This window comes from Colias eurytheme, chromosome 29 (genome assembly GCF_061535395.1).
Source record: "Colias eurytheme isolate Ceu_HAF_F1 chromosome 29, ilColEury1 Martin Lab GWU primary, whole genome shotgun sequence".
Classification (NCBI taxonomy): Eukaryota; Metazoa; Arthropoda; class Insecta; order Lepidoptera; family Pieridae; genus Colias; species Colias eurytheme.
The window spans coordinates 878402-906067 of NC_143008.1; the positions used below are offsets into that span (position 1 = coordinate 878402).

The 27666-nt window shown below is 36.1% G+C and overlaps 1 protein-coding gene across 4 annotated transcripts in view; it reads left to right on the forward strand.

Annotated features, from left to right (window-relative positions):
• The window catches only part of LOC149896006 (major facilitator superfamily domain-containing protein 6-like), a 36842-nt gene extending 10995 nt beyond the window's left edge, over positions 1 to 25847 (forward strand). For 2 of the 4 annotated variants that reach the window (XM_090117885.1, XM_090117883.1), the window contains 4 exons: positions 12116 to 12231; positions 13053 to 13250; positions 23586 to 23726; positions 24629 to 25847. In XM_090117885.1, the coding sequence (XP_089974011.1) occupies positions 12150 to 12231; positions 13053 to 13250; positions 23586 to 23726; positions 24629 to 24741 (534 nt within the window). In that variant the 5' untranslated portion in view covers positions 12116 to 12149 and the 3' untranslated portion in view covers positions 24742 to 25847. Of the gene's footprint in view, positions 1 to 10593; positions 12232 to 13052; positions 13251 to 23585; positions 23727 to 24628 lie in introns of those variants that run through there. The other 2 variants (XM_090117882.1, XM_090117881.1) reach the window with 2 other exon arrangements.
• The last annotated feature ends 1819 nt before the right edge of the window (positions 25848 to 27666 follow it).

A 27666-nucleotide genomic window follows, 5' to 3' on the forward strand; every position in this document is an offset into this window, starting at 1 on the left:
ACTAAAAAGGCGTGATTGAGTAACAGACAGACAGAGTTACTTTCGCATTTATAATATTAGTATTAGGGATGCGCCGAATACCGAATACATATTCGGTATTCGGCATATTCGGCATCTTTTTGACTATTCGTATTCGGCCGAATTATTCGGTTTAGGTGCCGAATATATTCGGTATGAGTATTTCTACTTTCTTGGCTATAGAACTTAATAAATAACTTCATATTATGAATGATTTATGTCATACTATACACAAGTCAAAGAAATCCTATGAAGAATGTGTTGAACCTAAGGTATACAGGCTGTAATCGTTAAGTGTGCACAGGCGATTATTCCGTAACCATAACAGATATCAAAAAACCTTAAACTGATATTGAAAGTACTATACCTAATGAGTAAAATGACAATAATAATTTTTTTTAAATAAAACGAGAATTATCAAAAAATGTTACATGAAACGCAATACATTTTATTATAAAACTTTTAAACAATATAAAAATTTTAATATTTTTTTTTTGTTTTAATTTGTAACGTATTCGTGCGATGTTTCAACACAACTGAGACGGCACGGAGTGCGCGGGCGATATACGCGGATGGCGGGCGGTGAGGTAAGGCTCGCTCGCCACCGAGCCAGCAGCTACTTGCGACCCGTTAGAACCGGTTTACGCATCAAAACACGTCAAAACATTGAACCGAATAATTCGGCCGAATTTTCGGTTCGGTAAGGTTTTAACCGAATAGTATTCGGTATTCGGTTATTCGGTGAAACCACTATTCGGCGCATCTCTAATTAGTATGGATGAATATTCGCTGACTCGTCAAACATTCTGTCAGGACATCTAACTAGTTATATCACTATAGGCTTTAAATAAAATACGCGAAAAATAAAAAAAACCCTTCCCCACCGCTGAAAGTTAAAACATTGAAGGACCTTTTCTTCTCGCTATGACTATACCAATTCTAATAGGTTCCCGTCATCCCGTGACGCTCGAGTAAATCGTGAGTAAATCCACATTTAGCATCATGGGCTTCCCTCACAGACATGTATACTAAGTAGACAACGCAAGTACCGCGATCTGTATGAAAACCAAGCGTGTCATATTTTTTGTACTGACCTTGACGCGTTATGACGTCACGAGCGCTTTTTAGTGATGGTAATTTCATTTTACGCTAAATCGATTAGGACGCCACTCGCGCGGCGATTCTAGTATCGTCCTATCCCATCGAAGTAAATCGAAAGAAATCAGATCAAACTAGATCTATGTCTAAGAGGTAGTTAAATATGTGTATAAATGTAATCGTAATCGATTACTAAACCGATTCAAGACAGAAAAATGATAATTACCATAGACAGAGGAATGATAAAATAAAGTTATAAACCTTTTAATATTCTAACAAGTAAACTAATGTGTTTTAGCTTTTTCTTACATATGCCCATTGAGTTACCATGTACTACGTACTAGAGAGGCCATCGAAAGAAAGTAATGAAACTGTCAATCAATCAATCTTTATGTCCCGTTGCATCGATCCATTTTTCTTTTATGTTCGGGTTACTTGGAAAACTGAAAAAACAAACATAGTCTAAGACTCTAAGCAATAAGGAGTTTTCTTAAAAAACTCCCAAGATGACACTTTAACTAATGGCGTCCATGTCATAATATTTATTTTTAGTACCTTTGTATTAAAATACTTAAAAGTTATAGGTCAAGTCCTATTAAATGACAAAAAAAATCTATGCCTTTTTTTCTTAAAAATTGCTCCTTCAAATTATCATTTTTCTGTTCGATTATAAAATCGATCAGAATCGAGAACTGTTGCATCAAATGAACATCACTAACCACAAAATTGGACAGAAAAATGAGAACAGAAAAATGAGAAGACGCTATTCATTGCTTGTTATCATACGACGCGATCTTTACCGTGCCAAGTAAAAGCCGCAATGTATTCCGAATCATTTCGTATGAGTTGGTATCCGTGTTTGTCACGATCGTTTTCCACAGATATTCTTTATTTGATTTTAAAATAAATAGTGCATATTCTGATTAGAAAATTACTTACCGGTGGAAGGAAACATCTCTGCTAACTCGGCCACTCACAGCTGTGGAGTTTCTACAGTTTATAACGGCGCAATTCGGCATTTTACTTTATTCAGCTTCACGTCTTTCCTTGGCGAACTGCAAGCGCGGACTGAGTGTAGGCCAGCGTCAAGTAAGTTTCATAAACTTAGTTTGGACACGGGAAGTACATACACTCGCTTAGTCTATCTTGATACATGTCTGTGGCTTCCCTATTACTGGTTGTATCTGTTAGTCCATTGAAATGTTACATTTTTTAGGCCTGACCTTGCGTTTTTTAGAGGACGCAATTTTATTTTTTTGATGTGTAGGGGGGGTCAGTGTGAAGTTAAAACCAAGTTTGTGGGGTCGCCACCCTTGTCCCATGGCCGCCATCTTGAAAATAGCGGTTGAAATGGTTTTAACGATACATATACCATTGTCGCTGTCGCTGAGCGCAGACGTGTTATTTGTTTTAATTAAATTATCGAGTGCTAATTTCATGCGAAATTAACAAAAAAGTAAACTGGTAAACAGTGCAATAAGAACTAAAGTGAAGTGAACTTATTTTTTGGACGCTGTATTACTAACGAGCGAGGGGAAGCTCCTCCTCACCTCGGGTAAAGGAGAGGTCCTGCGAATTAAAACGAGAATTCAAATAATTCATCTCTTTTGCACACCGACTCTACGCACGGAAACCGGTTTGTTACATCTACAATGACTAGCAAAATTGGTTGTAATACTTGCGGCTTGCAAATACACGATGAGTTTTATTTGGAATGCTCTAAGCTAAAATGCTTGAAAAGGTATGACTTAAAATGTCTTAATATTGAAATAGAACTATTCCACGCTTTTACTAATGATTACAAGAAAAGTTGGGTTTGTTCAGAATGTACTCAATCGCCAAATAAGAGTTTTATAACCGTGTGCAATACGTCACTCGCTACACCCGATAATAATAATATAAATATGCAGCGCGGGAATCAATTAAGATATCATACGTCTTCGCCTCTAAGCACTGATTCTGTATTGTTGGAGCATTTAACTCAATTACGTTCCGAAATGAATTCTCGATTGGATATTCAAGCAAACGTAATAGCTATTTTGCAAAAGCAACTAAGTGACACAAATAACAAGTTAGACGCGGTACTAACGATTTTGAGTTCGCTTGAAGAAAAACAATGCATTAAAATTGGCACTAGGGCAAATATATCAAAAACAGGTTGTGACACGTCGCAATCTTTGGAATCCACATATTATAATAATAAGCCATTACAGGAAGCTAATAAAAGTGATGCTATCACAGAGATATTAGGTGTAAACTCCTTTGCGGCCACTAAACCTACGACCGCGACGTCCGCGTCGTCAGCATCGCCCATAAAAATAGCCTCGACCTGCGCGCCTTTGTTTAAAGATAAAGGGGATTGCGAAGGGCAAGGAATAGGTAAAGAGGTGTGTATTGATGAGCGTGATAATAACAATATTAATGTTACCCATAACAACGAGCAATCGAGTGAACGTAGGAGCGTACGTGTAGGTAGTAATAAAGATTCACTAATATTAAAAGGAATGGAACGTAAAAAGTACTTGCACGTATGGCGCTTACATCCAGAAACTTCGTTGGAGACTTTGACAAAATATGTGAAAAATGTTTGCGGCCCGGATGCTTTGATTAAGATAGATAAAATTAAACACAAAACGGCGCGGGATTATGCATCATTTATTATTGGTGTACCAGAAAATTTATTTAATACATTGAACCAACCCGAAATTTGGCCAGTCAATGCAGAGTTTAGCGAATGGATTTGGTTTCGTAAGGCAGCAAAAAAACCGAAAAGTAGTTAAATCAATAGAAATTTTCTACCAAAACGTTAGAGGTCTTAGAACAAAATTGGAAGAATTTAGAAACAATATAAATACAGTAAGCTTTGATTTGTATGCCATCACGGAATCCGGTTGTAATGAATCAATACAAGACTCCGAAATTATTCCGTTAGGATTCCAAATATTACGTTGCGACAGATCGGACGGTCGGAAACAGGGCGGTGCGTTTCTCGTGGCCTCACAGCGGTTCGAGCTACGACCGGTACGCATACCCTCAGTGTCGATAAACGATTGTGTCTTTGAAATGGTATGTGCAAGTGTTTTCTTAAAAAATAACTTTCTATTCTTGTGTTGTGTAGTTTATATTCCTCCAAATAGTTCTGAGACTGATTACTTATTGTTGTTTAGTATAATAGAAAAATTATGTACTAAATATAAAGAAATTATTGTTATCGGAGACTTAAATATATATTCATGTCCGGTAAATATAAGTAATTATTATGAATACTTTTTAACCTATTGCGAATTCACTCAACAAAACACCGTGCCTAATTGTATGGGTCGTCAGTTGGATTGGGTCTGTCACGCAGGGTGTCGCGGGGAGGTGTCGGTGTCGGCGGCCGACGAGCCCTTGGTGACCGTGGACGAGTACCACCCGCCGCTCGCAGTGAGCGTGCGCATCGTCTCCACAGCATCGGAGTCGCCGGCGCCGGCGTCCGGTGCCGACTGCAATACGCGCCCGAAATGGAATTTTTATAAGGCCGATTTTCCCCTTTTATATTCGCGGTTAGGTTCAGTAGATTGGTCTGCGTTATACGACATACAGGACGTCGATGAGATGTTAAAATATTTTTATGGTATACTAGATAGTGTTTTAGATGAATGCGTACCTAGAAAAGCTAAACAAAATAATGGTTCGTGTAAGTATCACTACCCTAACTGGTATACAAGAGATCTTATAAATAAAATTAAATTAAAAGCTTCATTTCAGAAAAAGTATAAAAAATCTAAGTTGGCGAGCGATTATAATGAATTCTCATTGTTAAGATCGGCTGTAAAAGCTGATATTAAAATTGCTTATAATAGTTACAAAGACAAAATACAACTTCAGTTTTCGAAAGACCCGAAATTATTTTGGCAATATGTCAAAGCGAGAAGGTCTTCAAGCAGGAGTAATATGATTATGAAAGATGGTAGACTTTTGAATAATGAAGAGTGCGCTATTCAGTTTGCTCAGTACTTTCAGAGTGTTTACAGCAATAGTGCACCAATTTTAGATACGAATGCGGCGTTAGCTATGGGGTCGAGTAGCGCGCGCGTTCAAATCGATATGGTGACAGTAGGAGAGGTCAGAAAAGCATTGGCGCGCCTTAAACCCAAAACTTCTGCTGGCCCAGATGGTATACCATCATTCTTATTTAAAGATTGTAGTAGGGTGCTGGCTGAACCCCTTCAACGCATATTTAACGCCTGTTTACACTCTAACATATTTCCAAAAATATGGAAAACGTCTCGAGTTATTCCTGTTCCTAAGGGTAAGGCGGGGCCGAACATCAGCGAATACAGACCAGTAGCCGTACTTTCAACGCCAGCAAAAGTTTTTGAATCGGCAATACAGGCGGGTGTGTATTCGCAGGTGTCAGCACAGCTATGCGAGGAGCAACATGGATTCAGACCGGCGCGAAGTACTACTACTAATCTGCTCAACTTAATGGCATACCTAGTACCTGCAGTGGACACCGGGGTTCAGGTAGATGTAATCTACCTGGACTTTAAAAAAGCTTTTGACACTGTAGATAATGATGTGCTATTGGGAAAGCTTGCGAAGATGGGATTTACTCCGAAATTGATAAAATTCTGGGCCTCCTATATGAAAGACAGACAACAATATGTCGACTATAATGGCTGCGAATCGCAGTCATATTTCACTAGATCAGGTGTAAGTCAGGGTAGTAACCTCGGTCCATTAGAGTTCACTATAATGATTAATGACCTGTCAGACGTCCTCACTTATGGTCAGTGTTTGCTATTCGCAGATGATCTGAAATTATACGCCGAAGTAAGAAATCTGTCAGACTGTGAACGCCTACAAAATGATGTTGCTAGGATCCTTCATTGGAGTAGTCAAAACAAGCTTCACTTCAATCCTAATAAGTGTTCGGTAATGAGTTTCCATCGTACTCGGTCTCCTCTCTTGTATGACTACAAAATAGGTCCGGTCTCAATTCAGCGTATGACGCAGGGTCGGGACTTAGGCGTTTGGTTCTCTGCTGATCTAAGATTTCGTGAACATATAATAAAAACATGTAAAACGGCATACAGGAACCTTGGATTTGTTTTGAGACAGGCCAAAGATTTCACTAACATTACAACACTCAAGGTCCTATATAACGCGTTAGTAAGAAGTCGTTTGGAACACAATGCAGCAGTTTGGGCTCCTCATGAGGACAAATATAATTTAATGTTGGAGAGGGTTCAAAATAAATTCTTGAGACATCTATATTTAAAATTATATGGGGTATATCCTTTTTATCCGTTGATGTACCCCACCTTATTTGTATTGGGTATGGTGGGGTACAATAAATTGAGTGTACGGCGAGATTTTTCGCTTGCCGTCTATGTAATAAGTCTCCTTCGTGGTAGGGAACAGAACTCAAGACTACTTGAATGTTTGAGTTTCTGCGTCCCCACCAGATTCGCGTGGAAGCGGCACCGCTCACCACTGTTGCTTGTGCCCACAGCACGAACCAACCTTCTTGCGAAAACACCAATAGTACGGGCGATCCGCATCATAAATGAAGCGCACGAAAGAGCGGACTTATTTTGTTGTCCTATGAGTGAATTCGCAAGGGTGATACTACAGTTAATCTGTTATTCTTAAAAAAGTTATTTAAATTTTCTATTTCCATGTTGATTTTTGTATGAATATTTTCAATTTAGTATTTAAGTTAGCTAAGTTTATATTGTATAGTAAAGTGTATCTCTGTCGCATTGGGCATTGTCCTGTAATGACATGTGATGTTTTTTAAATAAAATAAAAAAAAAAAAAAAATCTCTTAAACTATTTATCTGATAATAAAACAATGTTAACATTATTTGTTGCAAATTAAATTCTCTACAACTTTGATTCAGTAACTTTTTGTCGTAGAACTATAAATAAAAAAGTTATAAGCGATAATGTTCAGAAATTAGAGCTATTTATATTTTTCAATAAAACTTTTTTTTATCATTTTACGAAGAAATGATATAAGACTATTTTTGTAGATTGTTTTTCGAGGAACAACTTTTATATACAACATTTTTTCATTACGTCAATAGCTAAGGTTTTACAGCGCTCAGAATTGAGTAGACAAAAAGTTACTGAACCTAAGTTGTAGAGAATTTAATTTGCAACAAATAATGTTAACATTGTTTCATTATCAGATAAATAGTTTAAGAGATATATCGTAAAAACCATTTCAACCGCTATTTTCAAGATGGCGGCCGTGGAACAAGGGTGGCGACCCCACAAACTTGGTGATAGCTTCACACTGACCCCCCCTACACATCAAAAAAATAAAATTGCGTCCTCTAAAAAACGCAACCCCAAATGTAACTTTTCAATGGACTATGTAGATTGTACTTTATCAACTGATTTACATGAATAAAAATCATCATTGTGAATGTGAAACAGTTTGATTTCGTGAAACTTATTAGCTTAAGTTCAAAATTACTTAAAGCTATATGTTTTATAATTTATCTCAAAACGGACTTTCCCAAAGAACAAATACACATACCTATCTATTATCACTATTATCTCAATAATGTTAGCATTTTAATAAACCGATAAACACGTAATGACACTATAATTGTTATCTTGTTATCTTAATCTTACTATAATGGAGTTATTATTACAATCTGGGGGCACGGTAGTGCCCCCGCCAAGACGAGCCAAGCGAAACGCACGGGCACTACCTACCTTTTCTCGAAGCGTTTCGACGTTTTTTTGAACCCTCATAACTTGGGTTTGGATTATGCTAGATCAACAAAATTTTCGGGATATATTGTCAATAGCGGACTTATTGAACATATTAAGTTTTAATTACATTAGCTTTTATACTTCAGATTTTATTTATATCTAAAAAACGCTAATTTCGTCACTGACTCACTGATGATCATCAAAATTCTTAAGGTATTTCCTAATGTCCTAGAAAGCTGAAATTTTGTATGTAAGCTAGTATTAGCACACAAACAACAAAAAAATTATAAAACTTGTAACTTTCATCCCCCAACCCCTTAAACTAGGGGACGGGTGTTTGTATGAGACCTGTAATTTTAAATTCAATTTTGATGACGCTAGAGGTCTAATCTAATAATCTAAAACTTGGTTCCCCTAGATATATATATGTATAGGTACTCCTTGTTAAAAAAAAATAAAAATTTAATCGACATATATTGAGACATATACTTCAGATCAGATCATATAAATATGAATGAATAGAAGTGTTGCGAACGTCTCCTGCCTCTTACGTCCACACAGTAGCTAAAAATAAAATAAAAAAAATGTTACAAACAACTTACAAAAAGAAATGAAATCCCACCAAAAACATATTCATGTAAAATGTTGCCAAGACGAGCCCATATGACTCGCACTGTCAAAAAGTTATCAGATCTCATGTAGAGCCAAGCTTCTAACACTACACGCCCTAACTCTACAAGGCCTAACTTCACAAACTCTACACCTTAGTCAAAATATGTAGCTTGGCCGTTCGTTACTACAAGAACTATTGTATAACACAAAAGTAATGAACAGTGAATTAATTTTTCACCTTACGCCGATGTGAATGTAGCGAAATGGCCAAGCCACATATTTTGACTAAGGTGTAGAGTTTGTGAAGTTAGGCCTTGTAGAGTTAGGGCGTGTAGTGGAAGCTTGGCTCTAGTTACATGAGATCTGATAACTTTTTGACAGTGCGAGTCATATGGGCTCGTCTTGGCAACATTTTACATGAATATGTTTTTGGTGGGATTTTATTGTCGGATCTCGTCTGCTGCAATAATTGTAAACATGTATGTTTAAACTTTTAATTAGGATTTTGATGATAGTGATATACCTCCTCTCGTTGTATCACTATCTTCTCAAATTTAAATAATAAAAATGTATCGCCAAATGTGTTATTAAGCGTAAAACTGGAGAACGGCTTGACCAATATAGACATTTTTTTACGTTTTTGTTAATGCACAAGGTAGGTTCTTATAGAGATAAACTCAAGCGAAAACTTAGTATGGGATAAGATCGTGCCGTGTGTGAAAATTGTCCTGAAATATTATATACTGGCTTTACACCTGCGGCCTCGGCCCTCGCCCACGTTTTCAAAGAAAAACCCGCATAGTTCCCGTTCCCGTGGGATTTTCGGGATAAAACCTAGCCTGTGTTGCTCAGTGAAGATGCAGCTTTCTAATTGTGAAAGAATTTTTGAAATCGGTCCAGTAGTTTATGCGTGAAAACCATACATACATACATATGTACATAATTACAAACCTTTCCTCGTTATAATATTAGTATAGATTATAGAAGATATAGATTAAGATATTATTATTATAGAGATAAAACACGAAAAAGAAGGAATAGGACGGAACAACGTCCGCTGTTACAAAACAAAGTCTCTTGCCGCCTCTGTCTGTCTGTAACTCTGGTCGCTATAAACTCCAAAATACCTTCACAATTTTAAATTTTATTTTCTACAATAGTGACTAGTATGGTTCTCGAGGAAGGATTCAGTAAATAATTTGTTCAGTTGTAGATAACGCGGCCGCGGGTGAAACAGCAAACGGAAAACTATTTTCCATGAATAGCCTGTGAGCCACAGCTGTGAGCCCACGAAAGATCGACCTTGACCTATCTTATAAACAGATGCAAGCTATTTTATGTGATACTAGTGATCCGCCCCGGCTTCGTCCGTGATACATATTTCGCAATAAAAGGTAGCCTATGTCCTTTCTCGGGTATCAAAATATCTCCATACCAAATTTCATGCAAATTGGTTCAGTAGTTTAGGCGTGATTGAGTAACACACAGACCGACAGAGTTACTTTCGCATTTATAATATTAGTATGGATTTTTGAAGTGAAACTTCTTTAGGCGGATAAGAGTATAATGTCAAGATCACATCATGGCAATACCGTCACGTTATCGAGTAAGGCGACCATTTTGGTATCTTTGAATCTTGCCAAATAAGTTTCAATTTAGCACACATATAGAGGGTAACTTGGATTAACACATAGGATAGGTTTTATCCCGGAAATCCCACGGGAACGGGAACTATGTGGGTTTTTCTTTGAAAACGCGAAAGGAAAGCTAATGTCACTATAAACGAAGTTATTTCATCCGTCTTATTGTAAGGAATTTTACTTATATGAAAACCAAAATGAAAACCAAAATTTTATATGAAAACTTCTATCTAACTTAATCTACCAAATAAATCAATCGCAATCAGGCCCTGCGCAGACGACAGAATATCCGTGACGCACTTTTTAGTCTGTGAAGATAGAACCTATGAAATTATATGCAGTAGCGCACACGACGCGCAAAAAGTCCGGCGCACAAAAAATCCGTGTAATTTGGGCAGATCGCACCGCGCCGCTCCGCACAAAATGTGTGTGAAAAGAATGGAACGTTTGCTTCAACGCGCGCTAACGCAGACGGCGCACACTTTAGTCGGCAATCTGCATTTGCTAGGGGTGGACGTAATTATCTATTTTTTTTTCTTTTACTGTACTTCATGTACAAAATAATACTTCGCGATCTCTGCACGATTTCCATAGCGTCTACGTCCCTACAGCTCTGCCGACAAAATGATCGAAGATGTGCGTCGTGTGCGTTGAGTCTGTGAAAAATCCGCGACCGACTTTTTGCGCGCCATGCAGACTTTTTGTGCGCCGCAGACTCGATCGCACAAAAAGTGTGCCGTCTGCGCAGGGCCTTAATGTATATCTATGCATCTATATGAGTATTTCTATTTACGTCTTATATCGTTATGTACGAATATTTATAATGTATAATCCCGGATATATCTAAATTGTATATTAATGAGCGCTTATTCAATTTAACGCAAGTCAAAATCTCCGCGATGTATTACGATAGATCGCGGCTTGCGCTATCCTTTTACTATGAACAGCATAGGTCCACAGGAGAGCGCCGAGCAACATGTCCTCTCTCTGGAAAGGCTCGCTGCCGACTGATTTGAATCGGGATTCGGGTCGCGCGCAGTGTTTTATAGTACTTTAAAAAAAATTGTAGAAAAATAATAGAGGTACCTTAGTTGATTTTTTAAATTTTATCTTATAAGTAAGACATTCTTTTATTGCAATATGTATAAATTATATTCAATTAAGTCAAATATCTTGGTGAAAATAATCATTTTGTCGACTATAATTTCTAAAAAAATTCACATTGTTCGGATTTTAATTTCGTAAGTTAGGAGTCCAAAATAAAAAAATCTTTTAACTAACTATTTTAATAAGGATTTTTGCAGTTAGTTAAAAAAAATTGTGTGTTAGATCTGTCAGCAATTTCAGATATTTTTAGCTTCGAAATTGACACTAAAAGTGAAATCAAGTAATCATCGGCTCAGTTATCTTGATGGTATTCACAAATACTGTATTAATTGAAAAAAACTCTTAACTAACTACATAGACAATAAAATTTCCTAAAATTATTAGTAATTCATATGTTTGTAAGATAAGTGGTTGATGGACAATCTGGTTTGAAAAATCACATATTTGAGCCAAACAGCGCACGGACCGCGTACACGGCCTTAATCTGTGTATTAGAAAATTGAAATGTATGTGACAATAGTAATGTAATTTAAATATAATATTATATTGCAATACCTGCATAAGGTTTCTAATGTATGCAATAAATGATTTGATTTGAAAATTCGCTGTGTAATACGTCATAATAAGCGGTTGGTCAATATAACCGGAGTCATAATAAAAGGATTCTACTGTATTAGTGTTTTGAAGTGAAACTTCTTTACGTGTGTAGATCGATCGATAGTAGTGTAATACCGTCACGTCATGGAGTAACGCGACGATTTTGGTATCTTTGAATCTTGCTAAAGAAGTTTCACTTCTGACACGTGTGCTCGGAAGAAGGCACACATGCTCTTTTTTACGTTTTTTAACCGACTTCAAAAAAAGGAGGAGGTTATTAATTCGACCGGTATATATTTTTTAAAATATTTTTTCGTATTTTTCAGGTTTCTAGAAGACCTAGCCGAACAGACGGGATCTATGGCGCAAATAAAACTGATAGAGGGCGCTGTTGTAGCCGCGCAGAGTTTTATTGGAGAATTATTGTTTTTCTTCTTTTCCGGTAAGAAATAAAAAAAGAATAGATAATAAGAAAAAGCAAATAAACAAAATCTTCTGCTTTATCTTCTTTATATATATAAATCTCGTGTCACAATGTTTGTCCTCAATGGACTCCTAAACCACTTAACCGATTATAATAAAATTCGCACACCATGTGCAGTTCGATCCAACTTGAGAGATAGGATAGTTTAAATCTCAAATCGTTTTAGAGAAAGCGGGCGAAGCCGCGGGCGATAAGCTAGTAATATTAGTATAGATGACATAAGCTACAAAAGTAACTAAATATTATGAATGATTTTTATGTATACTTATTACTTATTTAAACGTGGAACTACTGGTCCGATTTGAAACATTCTTTCGGTGTTCGATAGCCCATTTATCGAGGAAGGCTATAAGGCTATAATATATCATCACGCTAACACCAACAGGAGCGGAACAAAACCGCGGGGCACAGCTGGTTTATACATATTGATCAGTAAAATTACAAAAAATACATAGGGACAGACAAAGCGACTTTGTTTTATACTATGTATTGAAATTTATCCCTAAAGTCACTTTTTAGGACATTATCAGCAAGCGAAAATCAGTCCTTATAGTTATAAATTATCACTACATAGTATAAAACAAAGTCGCTTTCTCTGTCCCTATGTCCCTTTGTACGCTTAAATCTTTAAAACTACGCAACGGATTTTGATGCGGTTTTTTTTAATAGATAGAGTGATTCAAGAGGAAGGTTTTAGTATATAATTTATTAGGTTTTAGACAAAGCGGGCGAAGCCGCGGGCGGTAAGCTAGTTTATATTTTATTCTTTAAAATTTCAGGAAAAATAATATACCGTTGGGGTTACGGTGCGACGATGACGTTTTCTCTTTTCTGCTACGGGATCAGAATGATATTCATCTCATTCATACAGCATCCGTGGCATTTGGTGTTTATTGAAGTGAGTGCGGCTCATGTAGCACCCGAAGGTTATTCAGCCACCGTACAAGGAATTGTGGCGGGAATGGATGATGGAGTTGGTAAGAAATTAGTTTATTTTATAGCTTTTTTTTTTAAAAAGACCGATTGTGCCGAGCACACGCGTTAGAAGTTATACTTCTTTGGCGTATGGAAAAAAAATATTAGAATATACAACTTGAACATAGTTATCAATTTTATACCACCTAGAACTAACTTCATGTTTAAATTTAGGTGTCGGTGTGCGCGCGCATCGTAAAAATTCACTCTCATCATTTTTCTCCATCGCGCCAAAGATAGAGATATTTAGATATTTTTATTTTTTTATTTTTAAAAGAAGTATAAGTTCAAAAATATATTTTTGGCGGTATAACCACAGAACACATAATAGTAGCTAAACGCTACAGAACGGACACTCTCCGCCTCCCGCCAAAATTAAACACTTACCTCACCCCGCACGATCGTGATTAAAATGAGGTACGTAAAGCTGGCGATGAAAAATTAGCGAAATTAAAAAAAAACAACACCAGAATTTGTTGCTTATTTGTTGCTAATTAGTTGCTATAATGACGATTTTGTTGCTCAACCCGTTTGCTGAAAATCAGCAACAGTTCTAGCTTAACGTTAAGGTAGCGTGAAGAAATCGGAAAAGGGGATGGATCGTTGCAAAAATGCAGATGAATTTGTTGCTAATTTGTTGCTGCATAAAAACAGTGAAAATTTTGAATTTTTTTCATTGGCGCCAAAAATAACACTGGCCACGTCAACTTAATTGTCGATTTTCGGTAGTGAAACATAAAAAAAAATTTGTTGCTCCTCACATCGTTCACTGGCACAGTGTACAGAGCCAGCAACAAAATAGAAACCGGAAGTAGAGTTAATTTTGAAACCGGTTTGCTAGAAATCGTCCACGCCAGCTTAACTGTCAATTTTCGGTAGTTAAACATAAAAATAAAATTGTTGCTCCTCACATCGTTCACTGGCACAGTGTACAGAGCCAGCAACAAAATAGAAACCGGAAGTAGAGTTAATTTTGAAACCGGTTTGCTAGAAATTCGTTCACGCCAGCTTAACTGTCAATTTTTGGTAGTTAAACATAAAAAAAAATTTGTTGCTCCTCACAACGTTCACTGGCACAGTGTACAGAGCCACAAACAAAATAGAAACCGGAAGTAGAGTTAATTTTGAAACCGGTTTGCTGGAAATTCGTCCACGCCAGCTTAACTGTCAATTTTCGGTAGTGACACATAAAAAAAAATTTGTTGCTCCTCACATCGTTCACTGGCACAGTGTACAGAGCCAGCAACAAAATAGAAAAAGGAAGTAGAGTTAATTTTGAAACCGGTTTGCTAGAAAATCGTCCACGCCAGCTTAACTGTCGATTTTCGGTAATTAAACATAAAAAAAAAAATTTGTTGCTCCTCACATCGTTCACTGGCACAGTGTACAAAGCCAGCAACAAAATAAAAACCGGAAGTAGAGTGAATAAATTGACGAATTTCTAGCAAACCGGTTTAAAAATTAACTCTACTTCCGGTTTCTATTTTGTTGCTGGCTCTGTACACTGTGCCAGTGAACGATGTGAGGAGCAACAAATTTTTTTTTATGTTTCACTACCGAAAATCGACAGTTAAGCTGGCGTGGACGATTTTCTAGCAAACCGGTTTAAAAATTAACTCTACTTCCGGTTTTTATTTTGTTGCTGGCTCTGTACACTGTGCCAGTGAACGATGTGAGGAGCAACAAATTTTTTTTTTATGTTTAACTACCAAAAATTGACAGTTAAGCTGGCGTGAACGAATTTCTAGCAAACCGGTTTCAAAATTAACTCTACTTCCGGTTTCTATTTTGTTGCTGGCTCTGTACACTGTGCCAGTTAACTATGTGAGGAGCAACAAATTTTTTTTTTTATGTTTCACTACCGAAAATCGACAGTTAAGCTGGCGTGGACGAATTTCTAGCAAACCGGTTTCAAAATTAACTCTACTTCCGGTTTCTATTTTGTTGCTGGCTCTGTACACTGTGCCAGTGAATGATGTGAGGAGCAACAAATTTTTTTTTATGTTTCACTACCGAAAATCGACAGTTAAGCTGGCGTGGACGATTTTCTAGCAAACCGGTTTCAAAATTAACTCTACTTCCGGTTTCTATTTTGTTGCTGGCTCTGTACACTGTGCCAGTGAACGATGTGAGGAGCAACAAATTTTTTTTTATGTTTCACTACCGAAAATCGACAGTTAAGCTGGCGTGGACGAATTTCTAGCAAACCGGTTTCAAAATTAACTCTACTTCCGGTTTCTATTTTGTTGCTGGCTCTGTACACTGTGCCAGTGAACGATGTGAGGAGCAACAAATTTTTTTTTATGTTTCACTACCGAAAATCGACAATTAAGTTGACGTGGCCAGTGTTATTTTTGGCGCCAATGAAAAAAATTCAAAATTTTCACTGTTTTTATGCAGCAACAAATTAGCAACAAATTCACCTGCATTTTTGCAACGATCCATCCCTTTTTCCGATTTCTTCACGCTACCTTAACGTTAAGCTAGAACTGTTGCTGATTTTCAGCAAACGGGTTGAGCAACAAAATCGTCATTATAGCAACTAATTAGCAACAAATAAGCAACAAATTCTGGTGTTGTTTTTTTTTAATTTCGCTAATTTTTCATCGCCAGCTTTACGTACCTATTAAAATGGGCCATATTTTTCTGCAAGGACGATACGCAACGAAGATTGACAACATTAATCAAATTGACTTAAAGTAATTGTTTCGTTACCGTGTAATTGATCGTGGTGTCTATTATCGATGTTTGGCACAGAGTATGCAAACAAAGGTTGTCAAATTATTTTGCAACTGTCATGCACCACGACAGTCGAGACCTTAATCTGTGGTCGACACTTGTACTTCCGCATTCGATCGAGCCGCTCCTCTGCTGTGTGCGCGCGCGGCGGCCATTAAAACACGTGTATCGCATCGGATAATTGGGCGCAAATTCATCGAGTGCTGCAGCATCTCCAAGGTACGTGGTGCATTGTTTTTGCTGCTCACTATTTCCGAACATCGATTTTGTGTTAACGTAATTTTCCCTAATGTAGTAGAAGCCACCCGCTATTTCGGCTTGGTGCGATTCTACATTATTTCTGGTGCCGAAACCCGGGAATTTGCGTATCAATTATCATATTCAAAAGCTTATGGTATTACTGGTCACACGTAATTCATAATCTAAAATCAAATTCAATTCCGTTCGTATTAGGTTCTTTGTTTAACAAAGTAGGAAGTTGTTATAAGATCTATTTAAGCAAACACTTATTTTTTCGGTGCTTAAATTCAATCGGCTTAAAACAATTTCATATTCTAAAACTTAATACATATTCAGAAGTACAAGTCAAAGTGTTTAATTATTGTAGGAACTAGTTAAGCAATCACATATTTCATCGGTGCTTAATTTTACATCGGCCTATAGTAATTTCACATTCCAAAACATAATTCATTCACGTTACAGTTTATCCTAACTACATAACTAATATTAAAACGTAATATTAGGTTGAATCGTAATATAAAATAATTTCATTTTATATTAACACTCGGGGGTAAATTGACAATCGAACGTCGAACATTCCAGCGGCTCGCGCAGCGCATCATCATTGTAACTTGTTATTGTAAGTTATAATCTGTATTCATTCACATTACCGTTTCATGCGATTTTCATCCTTAACTTCATATGCGTAAAGGTGAAATAATAATTTCATTGTTTCATTTTATTTCATTGTTTGAAAAATTACATCGAAGATTAACTTTGTTATTTGATTGTTTGTTTATAAACGTTTTTACATTTTGTTTATTCGATATTTAAATTTAAATTTAACAAGATGTCTCTATTTACTAAACATACAACTCGGAAGTTAGGTTCTTTGAAAAAATTAAAATCTAAATCAGTGGATGAATATTATACGACTAAGGACTTATCGACATTGCGTAGAAAACGTACTATAGCGCATAGAAGATTATCGAAGGCGTTAGAAATAGGTAATGCAGCTTTGAGTGATCGTTCACAATACGACCTATTTTTATCGTATCATCAGGAAATTAAACAAATCGTTTCAAATTTCGAAAATGCTCATTTTAATATACTCGATCTGTCGGACGACGCGGATAATGAAACTGAAATTGAGGAACAATTCGATGAATTATATTTTCAGATTCAGTCTATTTATATTAGTTTAACTAAACATGATACAAATAATTCGATTAACTCGAACATCAATTCATCGAATATCCGTTTACCTAAAATTACATTGCCACATTTTTCGGGCGATATCAAGCAGTGGCCTGTGTTTTATGATACGTTTAATTCTTTAATTCATAATTCAACGTCAGTTTCGGACACGGAAAAGTTTCATTATTTAATTTCTTCTCTTAGCGGGGATGCGTTATTGGTGGTTAAGGCGTTCCCTATGACTCACGAATATTATCGCGACGCGTATGAAGCTCTTATAAATCGCTATAAATGTAAACGAACATTAGCTTTTACTTGTTGGCAAGATATTTTAAACACTAACTTCATGCATAACAACGCAACTGAGTTTCAAAAGTCACTCGACTTATTCGATGAAAATTTAAATATTTTAAAATCTATTGAGTTACCGATAGATCGTTGGGATTTTGTTTTAGTTTACCATATTTTATCAAAATTAGACAAGAACTTACGCCGCGATTTTGAGGAGAAATATTCTAACGTGGAGTTGCCGTCTTATGATCAATTAAGGGGTTTTTTGCGTTCCAAATGCGAAGCCTTATTACGAGATACACATTTTTCTGGTGTGAACAAATCTTTAAAGCCTTCGACTACTCAAAATCAATCAACGAAACGTTTCAATTCAAATGCACTTGTTGCTATGAACAATAGAGGTAATTCGAACGATAAGTCTAAAGTTTATTCAAGCAACTGCGCGTATTGCCATAAGTCGCATTCTATTTTTTCTTGTCAAGATTTTATTAGTAAATCGATTGACGATCGTATGGCTATTGCCACTCAAAACAATTGGTGCTTTAATTGCCTGAAGCCATCACATCAATTAAAAAATTGCAAATCTATTTTTTCGTGTCGTATGTGTAAGCGTAAACATCACACCTTACTCCATCGCGATCATAACACTAAGATCGAATCAAATCAAATCGGGTCGTCGCTGGTGTCAAGGTCACATACGAATCATACAGTGCTGTTAGCCACAGCTATCGTTCAGGTTAAGGATGCTTCAGGTAATATGCAATCGTTTCGTGCCCTGTTTGATACGGGCAGTCAGAGCAATTTCATAACGGAATCAGCAGTAAAACTTTTAAATTTAACGCCGGCTTCAACAACCGCGGCAATTAGTGGCATAGGGGAAGCGGATGCACCTATTATCGGTGACGTCACTTGTTCTATCGGCACTAACGGTCGAATTCTATTTAACTTGGATATGCACGTCATATCTAAAATATGTGGCGATCAACCTATCGCTCAACTTAATTCATCAAGTTGGTCCCATATTAAATCGTTGCCGTTAGCGGACCCTGGTTTCGATATACCTGGTCCCATTGACATTTTGCTTGCTGCTGATGTATTCGCTGACTCTGTTCTTAATCAACATATCAAGGGAGGTGTCAACCAACCTACCGCGTTTAATTCAATCTTTGGTTGGCTACTTCTAGGTAAAACTAATATTTCATGTAGTAGTCTGTTGCAGACGTTGCCTGTAATCGATAATGATTTAAATTCATTAGTTCATCGTTTTTGGGAATTAGATTCAGTACCGCAAACTTCAATGCTAACTCCAGATGAGTTATTATGCGAACGTAAATTCGTTGATGAACACTCACGTGATGAATCTGGGCGTTATATTGTTCGTATTCCATTTAAGAATAATTCAGAACCTACATTTGAGGGCTCTCGCGAAGTTGCTTTGCGTAGGTTCTATGCTATCGAACGTAGGTTGTCACGTGACGCTTTGTTAAAATCGCAATATGTCGACTTTATGTCTGATTACATCGAAAGTGGTCACATGACAGTGGTTCCTGCAGCACAAGTTGGCACAGGAAAATACTACATACCTCATCATTGCGTTCTACGCCCTGACTCTGCGACCACACGCCTCCGCGTTGTATTCGACGCTTCTGCGAAGGATATGCATTCTAAGTCACTGAATGACACACAACTTATCGGCCCAAAGCTACAACCGAATATTTTAAATCTACTTTTACGCTTTAGGGAACACAACGTTGTCTTCATGGCTGATGCTCGTCAAATGTTTAGACAGATTGTAGTAGCGCAAGAACATCGTGATTACCAACGCATTTTCTGGAGGAGTTCTCCTGATGAGCCCCTCTTAGAATATCGTTTAAATACAGTCACATATGGATTAGCTTCGTCTCCGTTTCTCGCTTGCCGTACTCTTCGACAGCTTGCTGAAGATGAGGGAGATTCTTATCCACTCGCAAAACGAGTACTACTGTCTGATGTTTATTGTGATGACGTCACAACCGGATTTTCATCGTTAGAGGTCGCTCAGGAAGCAAAGTCGCAGATTATTAAACTTTTTAAGTGTGGACAGTTTGAACTTAGGAAGTGGGCTAGTAATAAACCGCAGTTGTTGTCTGATCTACCCAGTGATAGTTGTTTGACTGGATCCGTATCGTTAGACAATTCTGATAATAAAATTCTTAAGGTATTAGGTCTTAAATGGAATCCATCCACAGATACGTTCGTTTTCGAAATTGAATCTACTTATCGGCCATGTACTAAGCGTTCAATTCTTAGTGAACTCGCTAGGGTTTTCGATCCGTTAGGTTTTTTATCTCCCATCACAATTCAATCAAAATGTTTAATTCAGAAGTTGTGGATTCTCGGCGTTGGATGGGACCAAACGCCGCCTAACGAGATCATCAATACATGGAACAAACATCGCACTCAACTTAATCTTTTGAGTGAACTTCTAATTCCTCGGCAACTTACCTGCACGGATGCTGTATCGTATGAGCTACATGGGTTTTGTGACAGTTCTACCCTTGCATACGGAGCTGTCATCTATTTACGTGTTACAGATGCTGTTGGTAATATTCATGTTTTCTTCGTTTGCTCTAAGGCTCGAGTTGCACCTCTTAAACATACATCGTTACCACGACTCGAGCTCTGTGCTGCAGTTCTTCTATCAGATCTTTACAAATTTGTAAAAGATACGTATCTTTCTCGTATTCATATTGATTCTGTATATTTGTGGTCTGACTCAACTATCGTTTTGTCTTGGCTGCGTTCTCATTCTTCGCGTTGGACAACATTTGTCGCGAATCGTGTCAGTCACATACAGGATATCACCCCTACAGACTGGTGGCATCATGTATCCTCAGGTGATAATCCTGCTGATTTGTGTTCGCGAGGTTTATTTCCGAGTGAGCTTGTGCACAATGCCTTATGGTGGGCGGGACCGTGCTGGTTAACCCAAGGTAGTGATACTTGGCCTACGGATACAGCTGTTGTCACATCAAATGAGGAGAAGGTCGTTATGGAGAAGGAGCAACGGAAGGTAGCTCTTTCCGCTGAAGAGAGAGCTCCAATCGAACCAACAATAATTGACTCTTTACTTAATCGTTATTCATCATTTCAAACAATCGTTAACATTTTGGCATTTGTATATCGTTTTATCAATAACTCTAAAAACCCAGCTCAAGCTAATCGTAATAATTTCATTAATAACGTTGAAAGACATAACGCATTATTAAAAATCGTTAAACATGTACAGAGTCAGGTCTTTTCGAACGAAATTGCTAATCTTAAATCGAACAAACCTTTATCGAAACCTTTTCGAAAACTCAATCCGTTTATCGATCGATTAGGTATTCTCAGGGTGGGCGGTAGAATTTCACGCGCAGGTTTAGAATACGAACAAAGGCATCCAGCCTTTCTACCGTCTGATCATCCATTAACGTTTTTAATTATCGACAACATTCATCGTAACTACTTGCATCCGGGCATCAATACTACGCATTTCTTACTTCTTCAACAATTTTGGATCATATCGGCAAAACGTACTGTACGCAATCGTTTAAGCAAATGTATACAATGCTATCGAACTAATCCGAAGCCATTACAACCGTTTATGAGTGATTTACCGTCATACCGTGTTAATCAAGTCAAACCATTTTCTATAGTAGGCGTAGATTTCGGCGGACCGTTTCGTATTAAATTAGGCCCACATCGAGGTGCTAAGATTGAAAAGGCTTACCTTTGTCTTTTTATTTGTCTTACAACAAAAGCAGTACACCTCGAGGTGGTGTCTACACTGTCCACTGACGCATTTATAGCTGCGTTACGACGCTTTGTGGTACGCCGTGGTCGATGTAACGTGATACACGCGGATTGTGGAACAAACTTTATCGGTGCAAGAAATCAATTATCGTCTCTTATGCATCAAGCTTCTAATTTAGAAAAGATCGAATTTAAGTTTAATCCTCCATCAGCTCCTCATTTCGGTGGTGTATGGGAAATTCAAATCAAGGCGGCTAAATCTCATTTACTTCGTGTAGTTGGTGATCAAGTTCTTACGTTTGAAGAACTTACAACGCTTTTCGTGCAAATCGAAGCAGTATTAAATTCGCGACCGCTTTGTCCAATCAGTTCGGATCCAAATGATCTATCGGTCTTAACTCCAGGCCATTTCCTTACCTTAGAGCCTTTGACAGCTGTCCCTGATGAAGATCTATCAAATGTTAATATAAGTCGGCTTCATCGGTGGCAGTTGTTACAATCATTTCACCAGAGTTTTTGGTCCAAATGGAAACACGAGTATCTTAATTCACTAACACAACGCGCCAAATGGACTAAGGATTCTAAACCGCTTCAGATAGGCTCAATGGTGATAATTAAGGATGAAAATCGTGCGCCACTACAATGGTCTCTTGCCAGAGTAGTGGATCTTTTACCCGGTTCTGATGGTGTAGCTCGGATTGCAGTAGTTAAAACAGCGAAAAATCATATAATTCAAAGACCGTTGGTTAAGTTATGCCCTCTACCAATCGAGGACTAGCTTAAATCGTTTATCTTTCTTTAGTATCGTAAGGTATCTAGACATTAAGTTATCGTTAGCAATAAGATATCGTGTCTGTGTAACATCTATCGTGTTATACAGAATCAATTAGTTAGGTAACTAGTTTTTATCGTAATCAATAAGTATCATCAATAATTATGCGGATCATTCTTATCGTTCTCGTTCCCATTATGTTCTATTTATCGTCTGACCAGAAAATACCATAGGCATTTTGGTGGGCGGGATGTTTCGTTACCGTGTAATTGATCGTGGTGTCTATTATCGATGTTTGGCACAGAGTATGCAAACAAAGGTTGTCAAATTATTTTGCAACTGTCATGCACCACGACAGTCGAGACCTTAATCTGTGGTCGACACTTGTACTTCCGCATTCGATCGAGCCGCTCCTCTGCTGTGTGCGCGCGCGGCGGCCATTAAAACACGTGTATCGCATCGGATAATTGGGCGCAAATTCATCGAGTGCTGCAGCATCTCCAAGGTACGTGGTGCATTGTTTTTGCTGCTCACTATTTCCGAACATCGATTTTGTGTTAACGTAATTTTCCCTAATGTAGTAGAAGCCACCCGCTATTTCGGCTTGGTGCGATTCTACAGTAATTTTATTATTTTGGATTTGTGATTATCGTTTTTCGTAGAAAATGGTTAGATATTGTGCTGTTTACGGATGTATTTCATCAGAAAAACGCGAAATTTTTTTTACGCTAGTCACAAATGTGCCAACCATAAAGCGTTAACACACACATTTGCAGTCTCTACAGTGTGACTGTCAAAACGATAATTTTGTATGGAGTGTCCGGGGTGTGGTTAACCATGATACGATCTTGACATTTTACTCTCAACGCGCTAAAAGTTTCACTTCAAAAATTATTATTCAGTTTTACAGCATTAAAGCGAGATTTTTTAAGGAGTAGAAAAACATCGATTAGGATTACAATAATATCAAATTCAAAATTCTCAAATAAAAATATTGTCATGTTCATTGACATAAAATCATTGAGTACAGTAACGGTATCTAGTAAAGTTGATGTAAATTTTAGTAATTAATTTTAATTTAAGTTATGTACCTTATTAGTATTTCTAGTTACTTACCTTACTTATTTAAGTTACTTTAGGCACCTTAACAGTCTGGTATTTTTAGGTTAGGTTATTTTGTTAGTCTTACCTTAAAGTTAGATCTTCTTATATTTTAAGTTTATTTTTCTTTAAAATTAGGCTAGAATTAGGGTTAAAATAGTGTATTTTTTTTGTTTTCTCTAATATATTTTTTTAGTTTTAATTGTACTTAATTAAAATGAGTATATTTTTGTTTTTTCTATAGGTTTTGCACTAGGATCTCTAGTGGGGGGTCAGTTATACGCGAGTGCGGGGGAGAGGGGCTCATTCCGTATACTCGCGGGGGTTGCTTTGATTGCATCAGTTTTACACGCGGTTCTGTTCAAGTTCGTTACCAGGAAACGGGGTGAGTTTTTTCATTAATTAATGTGCAAACGTATTACAATGTGGCTTTGGCAGATTTTGTGTTATGGCAATACAATAAGGAGACAACGTTTTGTAACGTCTATATAACGACTACTCCATGATGAATCAATAATCTATACTTATAATATTATAAAGCTGAAGAGTTTGTTTGTTTGTTTGTTTGAACGCGCTAATCTCAGGAACTACTGGACCGATTTGAAAAATTTGCCCCGCGGTTTTACTCGCGTTGCTCCGCTCCTGTTGGTCTTAGCGTGATGATATACTATAGCCTATAGTCTTCCTCGATAAATGGGCTATCTAACAACAAAAGAATTTTTCAAATTGGACCGGTAGTTCCTGAGATAAGCACATTCAAACAAACAAACTTCAACTTTATAATATTAGTTTAGATTAGGTTTTAGACAAGGCGGGCGAAGCCGCGGGTGGAAAGCTAGTTATTTTGTAATCTTAAATTCTAAATAGTAGGTAATTAAATGTATTTTTCCACTTTATTAACTGTTTAAATTACTATTAGGGCTGATTTTATATTCCTTGGTTAAAACTTATTCATCGAATAACGTATTAAACTACCATTTCAAAAATATATTATAATTGTCCGTATTTGACAGTTTACAGGTGACATTTTAAAATGTTCGTGTAATACTTTATTGGACGGATAAATTTTAACCAAGGATTGAAAAATCGGCCTTAAATATCACAGATTTTGTAAACCGAACACTTTAGAAGCGTTTCTTTTTTCGTTTATATTTTTTTGATCTGAGAAAAAGGTTTTTTTATACCCATATGTGATGAGAAAAAAAAAGTTTTCTAACAAATAATTATGTGTATGTTGGCGACATTATGTATATTTATTTTAAATAATTTTTTATTTTATTTTTTCAGTTGTTAAGAGACAGGATGTGACGCAAGAGGAAGGAGAGAAAATGTTGCCAATTCCACACAATAACTCTATATATAGAGAAACAGTGTTGCCAGCTGATAAGACTGACAGATAGTGCTGTATCGATATTGATGCGGTTTCCAAATGTGATAGCGTACCTCAATTTTTTGATGGATTTTTTTAAATAAACGTATTGTTGAATTTTCTAGGTTAAAGAGAAAGTATTAAAATTTTTGTATTTATGGAAAAGCAATAATTTTTGTAAGTATTTTGGCAGTTTTTATAAAACTTGTATAAATTAAGATGTACGCCATTTTATTTTGTTTGTATTAACTACGAGAAAAAACTTATATTATTGTAAAATATAATAATGATTATTCATATGAGCTTTCAGATAAATATATAGAATATGTGGCTGTGTGTTGGTTGGTTCACAAATGTCATAAAAACATCACATTTTGATCATTATTTTCATTAAAATCGGTTCAGCAGTTCAAGATATATACTAACCAAAATTATATTTGAAATCTGATATGGATTTTTCCATATTGTTAACCATTTTTACCATATGGCTTTAAATTTTTTTGTTGAAATAATTTAATAATTTTAAAGTATTTTTTTTTTTTTAATAATAATATTATTTTATTTTATTTTCATGATGGAAAAATAGAAGATTTTTAAAGAAAAGAGAATAAAAGATTGTGGTCCTTGAAACGCGGGTTCGAATCCCGCCATAAAGTGCCTAATTTTCGTTATTAAAAAAAATATATTTGTATACCATTAAAATATTAATTTTAATGCCATTATAATATTAATTATTTATTGTATATTAACGGTCTTGCTAATAAAATGTTACCCATTCGCTTTGCAATGGATTAGTTATTGCAATAACCTGTCTCGTTTTTATGATTGACGTTTCATGTGAGCAAGAGCAGGACACAGCTATGGTAGAAAATGGTAGAAATTTATCCATTGTTTAACTTTTTGTTAGTAAGGCTGTTAGTTTTTTTTCTGTACCTATTATGTTGTGCCATAAATTCATTTATTTTTCCGAATTTATTAAGAGGCTTTTTTAAAAACAAATTTAAATATATTAGTTGTTATATTTTGTATTAAAATGGATGTGTTATGTTGGAATGAATAACAGACGGAATTTTATAACTTTCATAATGTTAATACATTTTATATTGAATATAAAACTTAATAAAAGACTTAATAATATATTTGTTTTATTTTTACCGAGATTTAATAAAAACTTTAAGCAATTATTAACTTTTCCGCCCGTGTTTTCAAAGTAGAACCCGCATAGTTCCCGTTTCGGTGGGATTTCCGGGATAAAACCTATCCTATGTGTTAATCCAAGTTACCCTCTATATGTGTGCTAAATTTCATTTTAATCGGTTCAGTAGTATTTGCGAAATGATGAACAACAATTATGTGAAAGAGTAACAAACATTCATGCATATTCTCAAAACTTTCGCATTTATAATTAAGCATTAAGTAGGATAGATGGCGCTGGACTACTATAGATGCATGCATCCGCCCCTTACCTCACTTAAGGGACTTCACTTTTAGTTAGGAAGCTAGATAGTAATATAAGTTACGCTAAACCGCAGTAAAACATCTCATGCCTTTGGAAAGATCCATTATGAAGCGCATTTGATACACTTCGAAATTTATAAATTTCAATAGATGGCGCTATATTAAAATGATGCATGTATGATAATTACTGCTAATTTTATTGACGGTGCTATAGTCCTTTTCAGCTATCGGTCAATCCATCAGTCCCCGGAATCACAGACACAATAGAAAATCTATTGTGTCGTGGCCCGATCGGGGCTTACGGTGGTCAATGGGTTAAGGAAAGCTGGCATGTTCACAGTACTCACACTTATGCAATTTCACTTACAGTATGTTCAAAAATAAATGCGACTCTAGTTTCATTTTAGACTTGAATTGTAAAATGGGTGCGTTGTAGATAAATATATGCAAATATAATTATGAATTTCTTAATCTTCTTATATATAAAAATGAATCGCAAAATGTGTTGGTAAGCGCATAACTCGAGAACGGCTGAACCGATTTCGATAATTCTTTTTTTATTATATTCCTTGAAGTACGAGGATGGTTTTTATGTAGAGAAAACGTAAATATGTACCACGGGCGAAGCCGGGGCGGACTGCTAGTGTTATTATAAATGAGTCAGTGTAATTATCTACTTTTGGTTCTAATTGAATATATTTTTCCTCATGTTCTCGCGTCTTTCTCCAAACGTCACTAAACATATCCAGACTAATAGCATTTGCTTCCTTTCTAAATAATTCTTCCACAGTTTTCAAGTTAAAGTTCACATTTTGTGATGCTACTTTCCCTTTAATTATGCCCCATAGTAACTCTATTGGGTTGAGTTCTGGATGGTATGGTGGAAGGCGCAATACACTATGTCCATGATCTTTGAGGATTGCATCAAGTAGGTAAAAATTGTGTATAGTTTGGCTTATTTTTTTTAATAATGTGATAACTCTGATTATTAATTAGTAATTTGATTTTTGAAAAAAAAAAATGTCGATTTTAGTCAAAATTTATTTATTTATTTATTTATTTACTCTTCAATAAAACTATACATCGAAAACTTATTGCTAATATACAAAACAAAAAAAAAGTATAGTTTATTAGGCGGCCTTATCACTTAGAAGTGATCTCTTCCAGGCAACCTGGGCAAAAGGTAACAAGCTTACTGAAATTACGATGGTAGGTAGAAGAAAAAAGGCAAGGAACAAAAAAAAAAACAAGATAAATAAATAAATGATAATAATTAAAATAGATATACAGGTAGATATATAAATAAAGATAAATATAGATGAATATACTACACTCGAATATACACAATTACATTTTTATTAATAATATATACAATTTACTTATATAACTATAAATTATATACATGGTACATATTATTAAATACATGCATACTACGTAAAACAAATATAAAATTGTATAAATACATACATATACATATCTGTGTATGGATAATAATATA